This window comes from Peromyscus leucopus, chromosome 5 (assembly GCF_004664715.2).
Source record: "Peromyscus leucopus breed LL Stock chromosome 5, UCI_PerLeu_2.1, whole genome shotgun sequence".
In the NCBI taxonomy this organism is placed as follows: Eukaryota; Metazoa; Chordata; class Mammalia; order Rodentia; family Cricetidae; genus Peromyscus; species Peromyscus leucopus.
Window position 1 is genome coordinate 114,221,766 of NC_051067.1, and position 14,657 is coordinate 114,236,422.

Sequence of the window (14,657 nt, forward strand, 5' to 3'; positions counted from 1 at the left end):
GCGTAGAGCTAGAACTTCCAGGTCAGGACCCGAAGCCCCGCCTCTTCCGGGGAAAAGGGTGGGCACTGGGCTCTCGCGGCGCAGGCGCGGTGCGGTGCTGGGCTCCGCGGCCGGAGTGTCAATCTCCTTGTTCTCCGAGCGCTAGTCTGGGGCCGCCGGCTCTTCGGCAGCGGAGTGACAGGTATGGCGGAGGCACTGGAGCTGGGTAAAGACCCCAATGGACCCACTCACTCCTCCACTCTGTTCGTGAGAGGAGATGGCAGCGCTATGTCGTTTTACGTGCGGCCCAGCCCGGCCAAGCGGCGGCTGTCGACGCTCATCCTGCACGGAGGCGGCACCGTGTGCCGGGTGCAGGAGCCCGGGGCCGTGCTGCTGGCCCAGCCCGGGGAGGCGCTGGCCGAGGCGTCGGGCGACTTCATCTCCACGCAGTACATCCTAGATTGCGTGGAGCGCAACGAAAGATTGGACCTGGAGGGATACCGGCTGGGACTGACCGAGCAGGCGGCGGACACAAAGCCCGGGGCTTCCACCGAGGGCTCCACGGAGCTGGAGCCTCCGCCTCTGACCGGGCGCATCGCCTACACAGACGCGGACGACGTGGCCATCCTGACCTACGTGAAGGAAAACGCCCGCTCGCCCAACTCGGTCACGGGCAACGCCTTGTGGAAGGCGATGGAGAAGAGCTCGCTCACGCAGCACTCCTGGCAGTCGCTCAAGGACCGCTACCTCAAGCATCTGCGGGGCCAGGAGCACAAGTACCTGCTAGGGGACGCCCCCGTCAGCCCGTCCTCCCAGAAGCTCAAGCGCAAGGCGGAGCAGGACCCCGAGGCCGCGGATAGCGGGGGTGAGGCTTGCACCTCCAGGGACCTGGGGGCCGGGTTGCCTGTCCAGCAGCGTCCGTTTTGGCGCCACGGTCATAGCTCAGCCCCTCCTTGGTTGAGGTCCGGGTGAAAGCACATTATTTTCTCCTATCCCCTGCTCTCTGGTTTTAATTTACCTTCTCACTAACGTTTCCTTCGCAATGACTGGATGTCGTTGACTGATTGGTTTGGGTTTGGGAGGGCGGGGAACTTGAGGTCTCGCTCCGTTGCTCAGGCTGTCCCCGATCTCTGAGGCTGATCTTCCTGCCTTAGCCTCCGGAGTGGCTGGGACTACAGGACAGTAACTACTTTTTAATAACGGTTCTGTGTTCAGAAGGAACTCATTGTATATGAAAATCTTCTACCCTTCCTGCCCACCAGCTACCCAACTTTCCTCCAGGAAGTTACAGGGTATCCTGTTTCTCTTCTCAGAGATCTTCCTTTCCTTCTCTTTCTTACTTTTTTTTTTTTTTTTTTTTTTTTTTTTTTTTGAGAAAGGGTCTTATTGTCCTGGAACTCACAGAAATCCGCCTGCCTCTCTCTCCTCCCGAGGGCTGGGATTAAAGCATGTTCCACCACGCCCCGCTTTTTTCCGAGACAGTTTTTCTGTGTAGCCCTGGCTGTCCTTAACTCGCTTTGTAGACCAGGCTAGCCTCCAGCTCCCAGAGATCTGCCTGCCTCTGCCTTCTGAGTACTGGGAATAAAGGCGTGTGCCACCATGGCCCAGCTTGCCTGGAATTTTTTTTTTTTTTTTTTTTCCTTTTTAAGATGTTGCCCATGTTCTGGTCTATTCAATATACGCCAGGTGAAAGGCATGGCAGATCAGTTTCTTTCCATGCTTTGATAGGATTGAATGTACTTTCATATAGGAAGGACGGTTACTTTGTGGTCTTAGGTGAGGTGAATTTATTTATTTATTTTGTTTGTTTGAGACAGGGTTTCTTTGTGTAGCCCTGGCTGTCCTGGAACTTGCTCTGTAGACCAGGCTGACTTCAAACTCACAGAGATCCACCTGCCTCTGCCTCACGAGTGCTGGAGTTAAAGGCATGTGCCACCACTGCCTGGCTAAAAAAAAAAAAAAAAAAAAAATGTTTTCTTAAATGGCAGTTGTGCTTTGAGGACTTTATTCCAAATTTAGTGCATAGTGAAGTTCGTCTCCTGCTAAATACCCTTCTCCTGGCTTCTGTCCTGGGAATAACTGCTGTTGTCCTGTCTTGTCCATTCTTGCCCCCTTTGCTCATAGTAATACTAGCAACTAAATAACAGTTTGTTTTACCACTTGCTTCTCTCTCTCTCTCTCTCTCTCTCTCTCTCTCTCTCTCTCTCTCTCTCTGTTTGTCTGTCTCAAGACAGAGTGTCACTATGTAGCCCTGGCTGGGCTAGAACTTGCTATATTGACCAGGCTATCCTCAGACTCAGATATCTAGATGCCTTCCTTCCTGTAGGCAGACTTTTCTGTCCCACCAGTGAGTTCTGTCCTGCCAGCTGGCTCCCAAATAACCACACAGAGACTTATTAATTATAAATGCTCTGCTGATAGCTTAGGCTTGTTACTAACTAGCTCTTACAACTTCATCCATATTTCTTATCTATACTCTACCACGTGGTGGTACCTTTTTTCAGCACAGCATGTTCATCTCTTGCTTCTTCTGCCTCTCACTGGCGACTCCACCTTCCTTCTTCCCCACACTCTCTGTCCAAAAGTTCAACCCATCCTCTACCTGCCTAGCTATTGGCCATTTAGCCCTTTATTAAAATCAGTGAGAGCAACAAATATTCGGTATACAAAAAGAGTGTTCCATAGTACCTCCTTTAGTGCTGGGATTAAAGGCATGCACCACTGCACCAAATTTGTTTTTTAATTAATTGAACTCTTTGTGTCTGTATAGAGCTTTGCCTTATTTTTCCCCATCATTTGCATTTTATTCCATTATGTGAATGCAACATGATGGGTTTCCTTTTTTTTCTTCTTGTGTTCGACGCGGACCTTGTGCATGTTGAAGACACGCTCTGTGCGTATGCTCTCAACCCACTTTAGTATAAGAAAAGTACAAACATTTATAAATGTAGAGTAGTATGATGAGCTACTCATGTACTCATGTACTCATCATACAGTTTCACTGTATTGCGTGTTTATAGTTCATAGCCACTGTTGTCATTTGTACCCTTCTTCCCACTTTACTGGATTGTGAAACAAATGTCAGACATTAGAAAAAAAACCCTTTTCATATTCATTTTATGAGTTTCACTTTTATGTATGTCTGTGCACCATGTGCCTAGTGCCTGTGCAGATCAGAAGAGGGCATCAGATCCCTAGAACTGGAATTACAGACAGACATGACCTGGTGTGTGGGTCTGTCCCGGCCAGCGGGGTCTTCAACAGGGACCTAAAGGGAGGGCCGGCGAATGAGAGGGACAAGAGACACAAAGAATGAGAGCAAGACAGGATGTCTGATCAAGCTCCAAAATTTTATTTTTCTCTCGAGGCATATATAGGTAGGCAAAGGGGGTTGCGAGCAGGAAGGGACTTAATTATGGGGGTTGCAAGCAGGAAGGGACTTAATTATGGGCTGTTTGGCCAGCAGGAAATGTTGCTCTGAAGGTTATCTATCTACCCTTGTCTAACTGCCTAACTGCTTGACTGCAGCTCATTCACCTGATAGCTGAGAAGAGGTTCTGGTATCTGTGAGACAAGGTTCTGGTGCTATGAAGACTTAAGCAAGGCCTAGATCTAAGAAAAAAGAGAGAAACCCAAATATGGCAGCATGTGTGTCAAGGCTCCCGTCATGGGTCCTAGGAACCAAACCTGGGTCTTCTGCAAGAGGAATAAGTGTTCTTAGCCACTGAGCCATCTCGATAGCCCCAAACGTCAGCCATTTTTGACTTCCATATTTATCTTTAGTGTTATGTTCACAGAAATACACTATTTTGTTTTCTATTGTGTCATTTAAGCACACATCTCTAAAAGATGCTTTAGTTGCTATATATAAATTTTACAGTAAAATTGAATTTTTGCTGTGTAATTATATACGTTTTAGAATTTTTATTGTAAAGAATGCAAAATTTATCATTTTAGCTGTTTTACGTATTCAGTTTTGTGGCATAAGTACATTCAGATGTACAACTATCACCACTATCCCTCTTCAGAACTTAGCCATTTTCCAAAACTAAAACTATCTTCATTAAACACTGGATTTTCATTCACCTCAGCTCTGCCATTGTACATTCCCTATGAATTCATTCTCTAAGTACCTCATGTAAACGGAGTCATACATCTGTCCTCTTGTATCTGGCTGACATCATTTAGCGCAATATATGTTGTAACATCTGTCAGAATTTTATCTATTTATTTTTTGGTAGAATCATGCAATTTAGCCCTACCTGGGACAAATGGCTAACTTAGGTGCCTATTTAACATATCAAAGCAGATGCTGGCCTCCAGCTTCTCCCAGCATCTCTCATTACCAGTTACAGAGTCATCCTGGCTGATATACCCCGCCCCCCTGCCTCCTATCCTCAACCTCTCCAGCCCAGGAGAGTCTCCGATTCCTATATAACCTAGCCATTTTGGCTATGCCAGCCTCTTGGCCTCCGGGTTCCTAGGTACTCTTTGCTCCCTCCCTCTTCTCTTCCCTGCCTCTCTCTCTCCTCCTCTCATGGCCTGGTTCTGTCTGGACCCTTCCAGATGCCTCTGGCTATGATCTCCCTCATACCTACCATAAACCTCCACCATACCTAGAATCATCATGTCCTCATTCATTATTTCATTCAACCTGGAACTCACTTTATAGTCCTACGGTAGCCTAAATCTTCCTGCATCAGGCTCCTGAGTGTTGGAACTGTAGGTTATCTCTGGAAACAAGTGTGAGAATTATTGGGTGGGTATATCTTATGCTCTTCATACTGAATAATAAAAGTATTTTCTAAAAGAAAAAAGTCTGGGCACATGGAACTGATACATATGGTCTGTGCAGATGAGCCATGCTGATCTGCTGTCATTTTCTTTAACAGAACCTCAGAACAAGAGAACACCAGACTTGCCTGAAGAAGAGTGTGTGAAGGGAGAGACCAAGGAGAGTGATGAGTCAGTCAAGAAGCTCTTCGAGGAGGCCACTCGGGAGTTTGAAGACGCTGTGGTATGTTAGCTCAGCTTACTCCTTTCTCCCCCTTGCCTCCATTCCTGTTTGCTTATTAAACTACAATTTTCATTCACCCAAGGCTGAGAACATAGAGAAGTTCAGGATCAAAGAGGAGAGAAAATAGATGTGATCTGGCTTTAGGCTTCACAGAGCTTTCCGTATTTGGCAGGATATTATGAGTGGCAGAGGGAAAAATCACACTGAATAGGCACAACTATTTTATTTTATTTTTCTTTTGTTTTACTTTGAGAGAGGGTCTCACTGTGTAGTCGTGGATGGCTTAGAATCTGTCTGCTATGTAGCCCAGGCTGACCTTGAACTGACAGAGGTCTGCTTGTCTGCCTCCTGAGTGCTGGGATTAAAGGCATGTGCGAAGGAATGGTTGTATTTTAAGCAGTGTAAAGGATTCTGCTTTAACCACTTGATCTGAGTGTGTACTTCTCGAAGTTTATTTGGTTGTTTCAGAATGTTCTTACGCCTCTCAGGAGCATAAATCTAACTCTCAAAACATTTCTAGTAATTTTGTTTAAGCATTTAGGTTTCTGTGTGCTTAGAGCTTTGGAGATTTTGTTTTGTTTTATTTTTCAAGACAGGGTTTCTCTATGTAGCCCTGGCTGTCCTGAAACTCAGATCCGCCTGCCTCTGCCTCCTGAGTGCTGGGTTTAAAGGCATGTGCCACCACTGCCTGGCTCTTTGGAAATTTTTCTTTTATATTCAATCTGTCTATGATATTAGAATCCCACAGTAATAGCTTTTGAGAAAAACAGGTGCTGTAAAATGATGGCAACTAATTTTTTTATCCAAATTATGTTTGTGTATCTTCAGTAAGAATAAATATCTTGTGAATTAACTTTTTAGAAACATTTAAAAATTTTATTACAATCTTTTTTTATGATTTATTTATTTTTATTTCGTGTATAATAGTTTGACTGTATGAGTGTATTGGATCCTTTGGAGCTGTGAGCTGCCATGTGGGTGCTGAGAATCAAACTCAGGTACTCCGGAAGAGCAGCCAGTGCTCTTAACCAATGAGCCACCTCTCCAGCCCCTTATTACAATCTTATTTATTGGATAGTAAGCTTGTCTTCTTCCGCCGTGTAGGTCCTGAAGACTGAACTCAGCTGTCAGGTTTGGCAGCAGGAGCTTTAACCTGCCCAGCTATTTTGCTGGTCCTGAATTAATCTGGCTTATTAACACAAAAGAAAGTGGTTATGGAACTAGGCGTAGTGGCCCATGGATCTCTGTGAGTTCCAGGCTAGCCTGGTCTACATAGTGAGACCAGGACAGCCAGAACCATGTAGTGAGACCCTATCTTGGAAACAAAACAAAAGAAAAGAAAGTGGTTATGATTCACCCTTGGCTATATTACCTCTGATGGAACCCAGGGCTACCTTGTCTCAAATTAAAAAAAAAAAAAAAAAGACACACTGTCTCAGTGAATGCGGTGGGACATGCCTATAATTACAACACATGGGGGTCCGAGGAGGGGAATCAGAAACAGGTGGAGGTGGGGAGGTGGCTGAGAGGTTAACAGCTCTTGCTGCTCTTGCAGAGGACTCGGGTTAGATTCCCAGCATCCACACAGCAGCTCATAACCATCTTTGACTCCAGTCCCAGGTATCTATTGCCCTCTTCTGACTTCTGTGGGCACCAGGCATGCACACAGTGCACATACATACATGCAGGCAAAATACCCATACACATAAAATAATATAAAAAATTAAAAATTAATTCAGAAAGTGGAGGGAGGGGAAAAAAAGTTAAAGGTCACAGTAAATTCAAGGTCAGCTAGACTACATGAAACATTCTCATCGTATAGCCAAAACTGCTCTGAATTTATGGGTGACCCTTCTGCCAGGAATGCTGGGATTTTAATCAGATAATATATATATATGTATAGATAGGTACAAATATTCCCTTCCATTTATTATCCACATATATGTATGTGCACTGTCAGCATGGATAAAGATAGATGAGAGGAACTGAAGGGAGGAGGCCCAGGTGATGTGTGAAGAGCCAGGGAATGGTAGTTGGGAAAGATATATATTGCAAGAGTTCAAGGCTAAGTAAATACGAACTGGTCTCCTTCCTCATTCTTTATAGGTCGGTGAGAGCCCTGACTTTGAAATACATATAACGATGTGTGATGATGATCCTCCCACACCTGAGGAAGATTCTGAAACACAGCCAGATGAGGAGGAAGAGGAACCAAAAGTTTCTACACAAGAAGTGGGAACTGCCATCAAAATCATCCGGCAGCTGATGGAAAAGTTTAACTTGGATCTATCAACAGTTACACAGGCCTTCCTGAAAAACAGTGGTGAGGTGGAGGCCACTTCCTCCTTTTTAGAGTCTGGCCGGAGATCTGATGGTTATCCAATCTGGTCCTGGCAAGATGACTTAGATTTGCAAAAGGATGATGAAGACACTAGAAATGCATTGGTCAAAAAATTCGGAGCTCAGAATGTTGCTCGGAGGATTGAATTCCGAAAGAAATAGTGGACAAGATGACGAGAAAGGTGTGGCAGGTGACGATACAAACATCTTGTGACCGCTGAAACCGACCAGCACTGCTGTTCTGTGAGCCCCAGGTTTTGTAGCCAAGCAGCGTTATATAGCACGATGAAACAAAAGGAACTGGATGTAGAGTGGTCCCTGGCAAGCATCTCTGTGTTTATGATAGGGAAATCTAAATCCAAGAGGCTGGAGTGTACAGTAGTGATTCTTTGCTGGAAAGCAACCCCTGTCGTATTGGTGACAGGAGCCTAGTGACAAAATCACAGTTGGAAATGAAAAGGAATAGGTCCTTCCACTCTTGATGAGTAAAAACCTCCTCCTCTTTCGGCAGAAGTTGTTTTAGATGAAGAGTCCCAAACCATGAGTCTAGAAATAAGATTTAATTGCAAAGCTTATACCATGGACTGTTCCAAACCATCCCATCTCCCAGGAGCTCTGATTTCTACTGTGTTGAAAAATTCCACCTTCAGCTTGCTAACAGCATTTGAAAACTCTGCTCCTCCCCTGGCTGTTATTCTTTGAGTTCTCAGTCAAGTCTCTAGTATGCATTTGCTTACTTAACAACTCAGTTTTGTGTACAGTAAAACCCTAGAGTTGTGGGGGAGCGTCCAGTCTTGACATTATAACAGATGTCAGATATGAACTTCACAGTCAAGAAGAAAAAAAAAATCAAGTTACACACACACACACACACACACACACACACACACACACACACACACCCTCAAAAAACCTCTGTGCTCTAAGTCTATGATTCTGTGGCTCCCTTTTGTAGCTCTCCCCAGCCACATGGGGGCTGCTGGTTGGATACTGTTAATTGTGATGTGTTTTTTAATCTTACCAAACGTAAGTTTTCTGTTGAAAAATTGTGCTAGAGTTAAAATTTAGCGGATTGGTCCATTTTGTTGTGTTGCTTATATCATTCAAAATAAATATAATTTTGTGTTTGAGTTTTGTTTTTGGTTTCTTGAAACAGGGTTTCTCTGTGTAGTCCTGGCAGTTCTGGATCTCACTCTGTAGGCCAGGCTGGCCTTCATCTCGAGTGCTGGGATTAATATTAAAGGTGTGTGCCACCAACACCTGGGTGGTGTTCGAGTCTTATCAACAGCTGTTTCTTTTGATTTTATACAGGAAATGGTTTAGGTAAATTGTCATTCTAGAGTTAATAAATCATAAAAAGATGATCTTCCTGGATGGAGCAAAGGGAAGATGTGCGTCAGAACTATATGACGAGTGGCAGAATTGATTGAAATACTGAGTCCAGGGGAAGAGAACCAGAGGTTGGGTAGCAGGGGTGAGAGCCCTGTATCGTACTCTGGACACTCACATTTCCAGCGCCCCCACCAACGGGAGTCCGTACCTGCTTGGCCCTTCCTCCTTGAAGTGCTGTAGAGTTAATGTTCTCGGGAGCAGTCACACGTTTTGGTGGCTGGCAATCAGAGGATGAAGAGTACTCAGCTTGGTCTTGCTCCATTTACCACCTAAATGTATTTTGGAATCAGCTGCACTGAAAAGAGGTGTCTTTTTTTTGTTTTGTTTTGTTTTGTTTTTAAAAAGAGCTTATATCTCAAATACTTTCTGTATAGCTTACTCCTGGTGGAATCTGTGTAAGTGAAGTGTTTAACCTTAACCCCCTTCTGAGTATGTTTTTGGCATATGACATGCTTCCAGTAATATAATTCTCACTACAGTAGTGACTTTTAGATGGGAATTGAGAGGGGCTATATGGTAGGATTTGTTTAAAATGTATACTTTCTTGTTAGAACTCTAAAATGGTTAAAATTACTGCTTTAGATATGATATTTAGGATGTCAGTACCTTAATAAAGTTATCATCTAGGTTTTACAGAGCTAGAATTCCAGTTTTGTCAAATATTACACAGCGACCTGATTTGTTATACCCTGAGTCTCAAAAGATATTCCAAACACAAAGCAGTTTACAGCTTACTATATATTGTATGTTATGACAGTCTATCTGGATTGTCAACTTAGTTGCATCTGGAATCAACTAAGAGACATGCCTCTGGGTCGGTTAGTGAGGTCATTTCTTGGAAGGGCTAACCAAAGGGAGAAGGCCCTCAGAGTGGGCAGCACCATCCCCCATAGTGGCCCTGGACACAAAGAAGAGGACAAGCTGTGCGGCTGCTTTTCCTGCCTTGGTTTCTTGCTGGTGAGCCCATCTCCCCCACTGCTGGTGAATACATCCTCTCCCCCACTGCTGGTGAGTGCATCCTCTCCCCCACTGCTGGTGAGTGCATCCTCTCCCCCACTGCTGGTGAGTGCATCCTCTCCCCCACTGCTGGTGAGTGCATCCTCTCCCCCACTGCTGGTGAGTGCATCCTCTCCCCCACTGCTGGTGAGTGCATCCTCTCCCCCACTGCTGGTGAGTGCATCCTCTCCCCCACTGCTGGTGAGTGCATCCTCTCTCCCACTGCTGGTGAGTGCATCCTCTCCCCCACTGCTGGTGAGTACATCCTCTCCCTCACTGCTGGTGAGTGCATCCTCTCCCCCACTGCTGGTGAGTGCATCCTCTCTCCCACTGCTGGTGAGTACATCTCCCCCACTGCTGGTGAGTGCATCCTCTCCCCCACTGCTGGTGAGTTCATCCTCTCTCCCACTGCTGGTGAGTACATCCTCTCTCCCACTGCTGGTGAGTACATCCTCTCCCCCACTGCTGGTGAGTACATCCTCTCCCCCACTGCTGGTGAGTTCATCCTCTCTCCCACTGCTGGTGAGTACATCCTCTCTCCCACTGCTGGTGAGTGCATCCTCTCCTCCACTGCTGGTGCTGCTAACACCAGAACCCAGCTTCTTTAGCCTTCCAAGGTGGGCTGAAGGAATCCTCCAGGACTTCAGCTTCAGACTGGGACAGCTGAGACATCCAGGCTTATGGACTGAGCAGCCCCAGGGTTCTGGGTGTAGTGGGTAGCCATTCCAGCTTGGTTCTGGAAGTTCCAACCCCCATTGAGACTCTGGCAACTGTCACGCCTATGAGGCGGGGCGAGGGGAGGCGCTGGGGGACCCGAGAGCTGGATGGGTCAGCGCTCTCGCTGGGTGCTCTCTCGGTGCCGGGACGCTGACCGGTGCAGATTGACTGTGCAGAGCTCCGGAGAACACCGCTGGACTGCATTACACCTTCCCCAGACCCTGCGACTTACCCATTACTTAATTTGTGAGTTACGCCATTAAATAAATATCCTTTTAACTACGTGGAGTGGCCAAAATAATTTCTCCAATATCTGGGCATTAGATGATCCGGCCCTTATTGTGTAAGTCAGTCTAATCAATTACCTTGTATAGTACACATTCATCCTCTTGGTTCTGTTCCTCTGGAGAACCCTGACTAATACAGGCGGAGTGCTGGATTTCTGCTTGTGCCCTTCCTCTACCAGTAACAAGCCCCCGGCCCCCACTCCAGCCTACCCTTTCTCCTAAACCTCTTGTCTGTCTTTTGATGCTGTCTACCACTCTCCCTTGCCTTAGTTTGCCAGTGCTGCCTAAATATACTACACATTAGATGGATTAAACAATAGAAATTTGTTTTCTCATTTCTGGAGGCTAGAAGTTCAGGATCAAGTTGTGAAAAACTCTGGTTTCTTCTCTGAACTGTCAGATGCCCTCTAGCTTTGCCTCTTAGTGTGTATGCTCTGGTCTCTTCTTTTAAGGACATCTGTTAGATTAGAATAGGGCCTACCTTAATGGCTTCATTTTACATTAGTTACCACTTTTAATACAGTACACGGACATTTGGAGGTCCTAAGGGTTTTCAGCATATGAACTGGGAGTAGGGGCATAATTGAGGCCATAGCATTTCTCCGAGACTAATTTGGGATTTAATCTGATGTTTAATTCCCCTTGATTGCCATTAGTGTCCACTCTCAACCCACATGACCAGGACTGAAACTAGCCTGCCAAATTATGGATCTCATTCTTGACTGTTCAGAACTGTGCTTCCCAGGCACCAGAGTTCTGAGGAAGCAGTCAGAAAGGATTGTTGGGCCTTCTGGTGTGCTGGATATCTTTTGTCAACTTGACACAAGCCTAGACATATCTGTGAAGAGGGACTCTTATTTATTATTTTATTTTATTTTTTATCATTTTTTGTTAGTTTTATTTTTCGAGACAGGGTTTCTCTGTGTAGCTTTGCGCCTTTCCTGGAACTCACTTGGTAGCCCAGGCTAGCCTGACTCTGTCTCCCGAGTGCTGGAATTAAAGGCGCGAGGGACTGTTAATTGAGAAAATGCCTCCATCAGATTAGCCTGTAGGCAAGTCTGTAGGATATGTCCTTGATTAATGATTGATGTAGGAGGGCCAGCCCACTGTGGGTGGTACCACTACAGGGCAGGTCTAGGATGGTATAAGAAAAGCAGGCTGAGCAAGTCAGTAAGCAGCACTCCTTTATAGTCTCTGCATCAATTTCTGCTTCCAAGCTCCTGCCCTGACCTCCATGGATGATGGACTACAAACTGTAAGCTGCAATAAACCTGTTCTTTCCCAAGCTGCTTTTGTTCATGGTGTTTATCAAGCAACAGAGGCCTTAGGAAGCCTGAGTCTGCTGGTGAGTGGGGATGGCTATGCAGGTGAATCTGATTAATCTGAATTACACCACCGCACTCCCCACTATTTGCATACATAAAACAAGGACTTAGTAAAGAGCATGCCTGACTGAAATCTAACTAAACCAAAGTGCTATCCACGTTGTACTCATTTCCTGCTTTGGACAGCTCTTCACTAAATACCTGCTCCTCAGAGATTGTGTCCCAGAGCCTGGGAACTGCTTGTACAGTTATAAAAAACTAACCCCTAGCTGCAGAGAGCCATTCTAAAAAGCTAACCTTTGGTCGTAGCCAGAGCTACTGGTTGTAAGCAAAGAAAACCATTGTTAAAAGTTAATCCAGGGCTGGAGAGATGGCTCAGTGGTTAAAAACACTGACTGCTCTTCCAGAGGGACCTGGGTTCAATTCCAAACACCCACATGGAAGCTCACAACTGTAATTTCAGTTCCAGGGGATGGACACCCATGGCAAAACACCAATGCACATAAAATTAAAAAAAAAAAAAGTTAATCCAAAGCTGACAACGGTCTGTTCCCATTTCTTTAGGCTTGTAATTTTATATTTTTTTATTCCTATTCCTGGACACTTCAAGTACTCTACCTCAGAAAAATCCCTGGCTGTCGGCTTCTCCCATTCTCCCAGGAAGTCAGGCTGCCATGCTACTTACTTATTGTTAGATAGCCAGTTAGAAATCAGCAGGCTTGGGGCCCATGAGAGGGCTCAGTGGATAGAGGTGCTTGCTGCCAAGCCTGCTGACCTGTGTTTGATCCTGGAACTCATATGGTGGAAGGAGAGAACCAGATCCCTAAAGTTGTCTTCTGATCACTACATGTGTGCTGTGACACATACACACCCTACATTTTGGTTGTTTTTTTTTATCTCCCTGTATAGCCTTAGCTGGCCTGGAACTCACAGAGATCTACCTGCCTCTGCCTCCCAAGTGCTGGGATTAAAGGCATATGCTACCATACTCAGCCCTCACCACCACCAGTTTTTTAAAGTAAATTATTAGGCTTGAAGTTTAAAGAGGACGGGCTCTTACATCGTGATCAGCACCTTGGAAAAGTAAGAATGAAATAGGACTTTGATTGTTGGTCAAAATAATGGGATCTGAATTGTATTTTTGGGCCTCAGATGGCGGAAATACAATTTTCTGAACTGCCAGGAAGACCCTAAGATTATTATCTAGCAGGAGGCTTGATTGCAAGGGACAAAAGCATACCACTGTTCATTCTCTTAAGAGTTAATACAGATAATACACAAATACTCGGGCCAGGGAAGCCGATCAGTCCCTTGCTCAGCCATCATCAGAAAATCTTCCTCCTGCAGCAGATAGGAACAAATACAGAGACCCACAGGCAGACATTATGCAGAGTACAAGACCTTGGGAAACTCAGTCCTAAATGGGATGGTTCCCACAACCCCCACCCACCCAGCCGGCCGGCCGGCCCCAGGGCTCAGGCAACCCTGCAGAAGAGGAGGCAGAAAGAGTATAAGAGCCAGAGGGGATGGAGGATGCCTAGGAAACAAGGCCCTCTAAATCCGCATGACTGATGCACAATGAACTCACAGAGACTGAGGCTGCATAAGCATGTGGTCTGCACCAGGTCCTCGGTGTGTGTTATGGCTTCCCGTTTAGTGTTTTTATGGGATTCTTGTGTGAGCGAAAGAGTGGGTCTCTTTCTCATGCTATCTCTTGGGCTCTCTTCCTTCTGTTTTGTCCTATTCCGATGTGGTAGTTTTTGTTTAATTTTATTACATTTTATTAATCCTTGGAAGCTTGTTTTGTTCACTTGCTGTTTTTCAGGGTAGGGTTTCTCTGTGTAACTCTGGCTGTCCTGGAACTTGCCCTGTAGACTAGGCTAGCCTGGAAGTCACAAAAATCCATCTGCCTCTGCTGGGATTAACTGCGTGCACCACCACTGCCCACTCTAAACCTGTTTCTTTTCTTTTTTTTTTTTTAATATTTATTTATTTATTATGAATACAGAAGAGGGAGCCAGATCTCATTACAGATGGTTGTAAGCCACCATGTGGGTGCTGGGAATTGAACTCAGGACCTCTGGAAGAGCAGTCAGTGCTCTTAACCACTGAGCTATCTCTCCAGCCCCACCTGTTTGTTTTCTAATGAGAGACTGAAGGGGAGTGGATCTGGATGGGAGGGGAGGGAGGTAGGAACGAGGAGGGATGGAGAGGAAACGGTGATCAGGATATATTATGTGAGGGGGAAAAATCCTGATTTTTCAATAAAAGGGGAAAAAGTGTTAATATATACAGGCCTCTTAATCGCATGGGCAGTAAAGCAACCCTAGGAAAGCTGTTTTAGGGACTTTAATAGTTTAAAACCTGTCCGAGGGCTGGAGAGATGGCTCAGCAGTTGAGAGCACTGGCTACTTTCCCAGAGGACACGGGTTCAATCCCAACACTCACATCTGTTCACAACCATCTGTCTGTCACTCCAGCTCCAGGGGGTCCAGTGCCGTCTTCTGACCTCCGCAAGCACTAGGCACACACATGGTACACAGACAGACCACAGACAAACATGTAGGCAAACACCAATACTCATGAAAAAGAAAACCTGTCTGA

General features: G+C 45.6%; 1 protein-coding gene across 1 annotated transcript; it reads left to right on the plus strand.

Annotated features, from left to right (window-relative positions):
- The first annotated feature begins 77 nt into the window (after positions 1–77).
- Positions 78–8,229, plus strand: LOC114709105 (TERF2 interacting protein). The gene is made up of 3 exons (XM_028892761.2): positions 78–844; positions 4,872–4,996; positions 7,103–8,229. The coding sequence occupies exons 1-3, from the start codon at positions 184–186 to the stop codon at positions 7,496–7,498; spliced, it is 1,182 nt and encodes a 393-aa protein (XP_028748594.1). The 5' UTR covers positions 78–183; the 3' UTR covers positions 7,499–8,229.
- Positions 8,230–14,657: the final 6,428 nt, after the last annotated feature.